This window comes from Leiobunum rupestre, chromosome 7, assembly GCF_980474605.1.
Source record: "Leiobunum rupestre chromosome 7, qqLeiRupe1.1.hap1, whole genome shotgun sequence".
NCBI lineage: Eukaryota > Metazoa > Arthropoda > Arachnida > Opiliones > Sclerosomatidae > Leiobunum > Leiobunum rupestre.
The window spans coordinates 21,274,217-21,278,978 of NC_143390.1; the positions used below are offsets into that span (position 1 = coordinate 21,274,217).

The 4,762-nt window shown below is 42.9% G+C and overlaps 2 protein-coding genes across 2 annotated transcripts; both read left to right on the forward strand.

The window, feature by feature from the left end:
- Positions 1–780: 780 nt before the first annotated feature.
- LOC149935111 (cathepsin L-like peptidase) lies at positions 781–2,080 on the forward strand. The gene is made up of 6 exons (XM_090153549.1): positions 781–1,029; positions 1,091–1,240; positions 1,302–1,526; positions 1,590–1,858; positions 1,914–1,950; positions 2,021–2,080. The coding sequence occupies exons 1-6, from the start codon at positions 781–783 to the stop codon at positions 2,078–2,080; spliced, it is 990 nt and encodes a 329-aa protein (XP_090009675.1).
- Positions 2,081–2,643: 563 nt separating this feature from the next.
- LOC149935112 (procathepsin L-like) lies at positions 2,644–4,117 on the forward strand. Its single transcript, XM_090154007.1, has 7 exons — positions 2,644–2,894; positions 2,957–3,100; positions 3,170–3,293; positions 3,358–3,458; positions 3,523–3,742; positions 3,811–3,859; positions 3,929–4,117. The coding sequence occupies exons 1-7, from the start codon at positions 2,652–2,654 to the stop codon at positions 4,023–4,025; spliced, it is 978 nt and encodes a 325-aa protein (XP_090010133.1). The 5' UTR covers positions 2,644–2,651; the 3' UTR covers positions 4,026–4,117.
- Positions 4,118–4,762: the final 645 nt, after the last annotated feature.

Here is a 4,762-nt window from a genome sequence, read left to right on the forward strand (position 1 = left end):
AAAAATATATTAGTAGCTAACCATGTTAAAAAATAACAAAAGTAAAGACTAGAATGATTTTGTATAGGGATTTATCCTATAGCTAAATCTAGCAATTTAACTGAGTGGCGGGATTTGAAATGGGCAAAAAATAAAAATTATAAGATGTTATACGAAATTTTTTTAAATATAGGATTTTTAGGAATTATAGGACCTCTGGGGGCCCTGCCTACTGGTTCCGTTTCATGATGACGTACTAATGACGCTATCGCTGTAAATCAAACATTAAGTAAAGAAATACACTTAGAGGCATACTTTTAAAGAATAATGTCATTTTAGTATTACCATAAAGTTGGAAAATATTAATTTCCGTAAATCGAAATTGAACGATATTCAAATTCAATGAAATGTTCTTACGGGCTAGAGCAGTAAACTCGTAGTTCTCGGAATATTTTTACAATAACTTCGGGTTATCAACCTTTCATATTCGTATCAATCACACTAGTCTGAAATATCAAATTAAAATTATTCCTTGTTTAGCATACAGCCAAACACATGATTTATAAGAAACAACACGAAGGAAGGCGCGAACAAAATCGGTTCTCCGACTGCGGGATCGCCAAAATTGACAAATCTGAACCAACAAACAATCTCTCTTTCGAATTGTAACACTTCCGGGATGTTTTTGAAACACTATATAAACATGGTTCGGATGCCTCGAATCAAAGCGTCTTCCAAATCAACAACAAGAACATCAACTCCCAAAATAGTTCGTGAAACATCCTGAAGCGAAAGACAACAATGTTGAGAACAGCGTGTTTGGCTTTGCTGGTGGTGATGGTCGTCGGCGATGGCTTCCAGCTCTCCACCAAACTGGAGAGTCACTGGCAAAAGTTCAAGTCGGCCCACAAGAAGACCTACAGCGGAGCCGAGGAAGACAAACGCAAGGAAATCTTCAAGCAGAACGTCGAGAAGGTCTTGAGCCACAATCTCGAGCACGATTTGGGAGAGAAATCTCACGTTCAGGGCATCAACGAATTCTCCGATATGGTCAGATCTTTTTATACGGAAAAATTAAGTTATTACAGGTTATTTTATCCAAACCAAACAGACACACGAAGAGTTCAAGCAGAAACATCTGGGCTTGAAGATTCCCTTCAACAAAACAATAAGTGGTGGACCGTACAAAGTTCAAAAAAGTAACCTGGCAGCCCCCGCGTCCAGAGATTGGAGACAATATTTGACCCCCATTAAGAACCAAGTAAAACAACGTTGGTATAAAACTATACAACAGAGGTTTACAATCGTTACTTTATGTACAGGGCAGTTGCGGTTCGTGCTGGACTTTTTCAGTCACTGGCGCTTTGGAAGGACACGTCAATATATACAAGGGCGAGATGGTCACCTTGAGCGAACAGAATCTTCTTGACTGCTCCTCCGATTACGGTAACAATGGTTGCAATGGTGGTTACCCGGATTACGCCTTCCAGTACATCGTTCAAAATGGCGGCATAGATCAGGAATCATGTTACGGCTACGAAGGAATGGTTCGTTCTTAGAGAGTTTAATAAATTCGGGGATGGAACTGATATGGAACTTTCTAAATTTAGGAAAATCAGTGTCGATACGATGCCAGTTGCGTAGGCGCGACCATTTCTGGGTTTGAAGACGTGGCTCCTTACGAGGCCGCATTGTTGGAAGCCGTCGGTAGTAAAGGTCCGGTGGCTGTTGGAATGGACGCTGGACAATCGGACTTTCAACAGTACTCCGGTGGCATCTACGACACCCCTTCCTGTAGCAGCACCCATCTGAACCACGCCGTCGTCGTTGTGGGTTACGGAGAAGATGAAGGGCAAGAATACTGGCTTCTTAGGAACAGGTTGATTTTTGTCAAAATAGGGTTGAAAACTTAACTAAAGCGTAATTCTTTTTAGCTGGGGTACATCTTGGGGTGAACAGGGATACTTCAGGGTAAAAATAAATTTTACGATTCCTTTAACAATTAGGTCCACAATTTAATATCTTTATCTCTTCTATCCAGATCGCACGCGGTGATAATCGTTGCGGATTAGCCAACACGGCTAGCTATCCAATTCTCTAAATTGAAACAATAATTTTTATACTTTTGTATCTTTAACTGAAATTAAAAAAAAATTATAAGTAAATGAACGACTAACTCATTATTAAAAAAATTAATGCGTGTCACAATATGGTCCATAGTGCGTTACGTTATTAATAGTATAAAATCGTCCACATATCAGAGCGATTTAGGTCATGTACCTCAAAAGCGGAAAGGTGATGATTGAAACAATAAGTGAATGATGGTGCTAGCGCTCTCTCGTATAGAGGCACTTACTACCTGACACCCATCGGAATCTGATTGATTTGAGACGAAAGAGTCCTTGGTGAACAACAACAGGTGGATTGTCAACGACAACTCGATGGGGTAGAGTTACACCGCTCGAAACAACGGATGTTAATATTAATTACAAGACCAAAAATAATTCGCCATTTATCCCTTTCAGCCCAAAAATAAATCGCCTGAAAACGAGTATAAAAAGAGCGGATCATCTCCAGTTCGGTACAAGTCCCATTCTTCTTCGGAGTAAGTCATCGAGATTCATTCCGAGGAAGCCGGGATTTAATCGCTCTCTTTACCCAACAGCATCAAGATGTTGAGATTCGCTTGCTTCTCTTTGTTGGTCGCCGTCGTGGTTGGTCTCGAGCTGTCCACCAAGCTCGAGAACCACTGGGAGAAATTCAAGTCTACCCACAAGAAGTCCTACAGCGCCGCCGAGGAAGAGGCCAAGAAGGAAGTCTTCAAGCAGAATGTGGAAAAGATCCTCCAACACAACTTGGAACACGATTTGGGAGATCAATCTCACACCCTCGGAATCAACGAGTACGCCGATATGGTATGAGACGCCGTTTTTCCTCGTGTTGAAATTCCCCGTCTTATACGCGGTTTGATACGTAGACCCACGAAGAATTCAAGGCCGCCAAGTTGGGTCTCTCCGTCCCATCCAACATCAGTCAGACCCTCGCTACCGCCCCAGTCAGCGGATTGACCCTCCCAGCCGCCGTCGACTTGAGGCAATATTTGACCCCCATCAAGAACCAAGTGCGTCACGCCAAAACGAAACGCGTTAGGCATCGTACCAATTCCTAACGGACTTTTTTCAACGCTTAGGGAAGCTGCGGCTCTTGCTGGACCTTCTCCGTCACTGGTGCCTTGGAAGGACACGTCGCCATTTACAGCGGACAACGAGTCACCCTCTCCGAGCAAAACTTGTTGGATTGCTCCAGCGGCTACGGTAAATCCCGCTAGACCTAGAATTGTATCGAGGCGCATTCTTAATGAATATCCCTCGTAATCAGGAAACGGAGGATGCAACGGTGGATTCCCAGACTACGCTTTCAAATACATCATTGACAACCGCGGTATCGATCTCGCTTCCTGCTACGGATACACCGGAAGGGTAACTATTTGAGTCACGGTTTCCGGTAACGTAAGTTAACACTGGACTGATTGCGCCTCCTCAGGAGGGAAGCTGTAGATACAATTCCGGTTGCGTCGGAGCCAGGATGAGCCGATTCGTCAACGTCCAACGTTCCGAAGCCGCTTTGATGGACGCCGTTGCTAACGCCGGTCCAGTCGCCGTTGGAATGGACGCTGGAAACCAAGACTTGCAAATGTACAACGGTGGTATCTACGACAGCGCCAGATGCAGCAACGTCAACTTGAACCACGCCGTCGTCGTCGGTAAGTAACGCTGACGATATCCCAAATCCTTTCCAGTCTAATAGGACATTCTTCGTTCTTGATCGTAGTTGGTTACGGAACTGAAGGTGGCAAGAACTACTGGCTCGTCAGAAACAGGTAATTGTTCAAATGTCGAGTATGCCTTTAAGCAAAATACTCTCGACTTAAGACGCTCATTTTTCTTAGTTGGGGAACTTCCTGGGGTATCGGTGGATACTTCAAGGTCGCCCGTGCCGGCAACAGATGCGGTCTCATCAACACCGCCTCTTACCCAGTCTTGTAAGTTCCTGATGAACTCCGAGAAGAGTGCTATGCTCCTAACTAATAATATTGTACTAACAACACGCAATATAAAAATAAAAAATATAATTTAAATCCGACCGCATAATTTTACCAATACCACAGAAAACTAAAAATGTCGAGTTGTAAGACAAATATACGTCCTAGACAAAGCGACGATAAAACTGGTATAAACGTGATTCTCTCATAACACACGTATATTTACACAATGTAAAATAAAAAGGATACCCAAGATACATTATGTAAAAACTTTCCTTCTCGAGAAGCAGTCGAAATATACTCCGGATAGAATACAAAATATATACATTACGGGAAGGAGGTAAGGCGAGCCAATATTACCATCATAAATTCACTCGGATATATTTATTTACCAAAATAACCCATTCAAGATCCTAAGTCTCACCCCTCGAAAAATAATCGAGCAAATATTCTCCAAAATCGCATTCACAGCAGCTTCGCGGCTTGCGTGTATCTTTTTATCCTCTTTCCGTAAAATAGAGGAAAGAGGCTGTTACTTTCGCTCCTGATGTATGCGGTGGTGATGGTGAAGATGGTGAAGGTGAATAATACAGTGTGTCAGAATTTATAGCCCGGTGTACCTAAGGTGAATAATACAGTGGAAGCTATACAGTGATTTCAGTATCACGTGACACGACGTCACCTATGCTTTTTCCCATAGAGAAAAAATCCCGCACAAAATGGCGACCATAGCCAAAGCTA

Coding starts and splice junctions, on each gene's coding strand:
- LOC149935112 (XM_090154007.1), top strand. CDS start 2,652: ATGTTGAGATTCGCTTGCTTCTCTTTGTTGGTCGCCGTCGTGGTTGGT. Junction 3,459..3,522: donor GCTACGGATACACCGGAAGG/GTAACTATTTGA, acceptor GCGCCTCCTCAG/GAGGGAAGCTGTAGATACAA. Junction 3,743..3,810: donor GAACCACGCCGTCGTCGTCG/GTAAGTAACGCT, acceptor TCTTGATCGTAG/TTGGTTACGGAACTGAAGGT.
- LOC149935111 (XM_090153549.1), top strand. CDS start 781: ATGTTGAGAACAGCGTGTTTGGCTTTGCTGGTGGTGATGGTCGTCGGC. Junction 1,030..1,090: donor TCAACGAATTCTCCGATATG/GTCAGATCTTTT, acceptor CAAACCAAACAG/ACACACGAAGAGTTCAAGCA. Junction 1,951..2,020: donor GTGAACAGGGATACTTCAGG/GTAAAAATAAAT, acceptor TCTTCTATCCAG/ATCGCACGCGGTGATAATCG.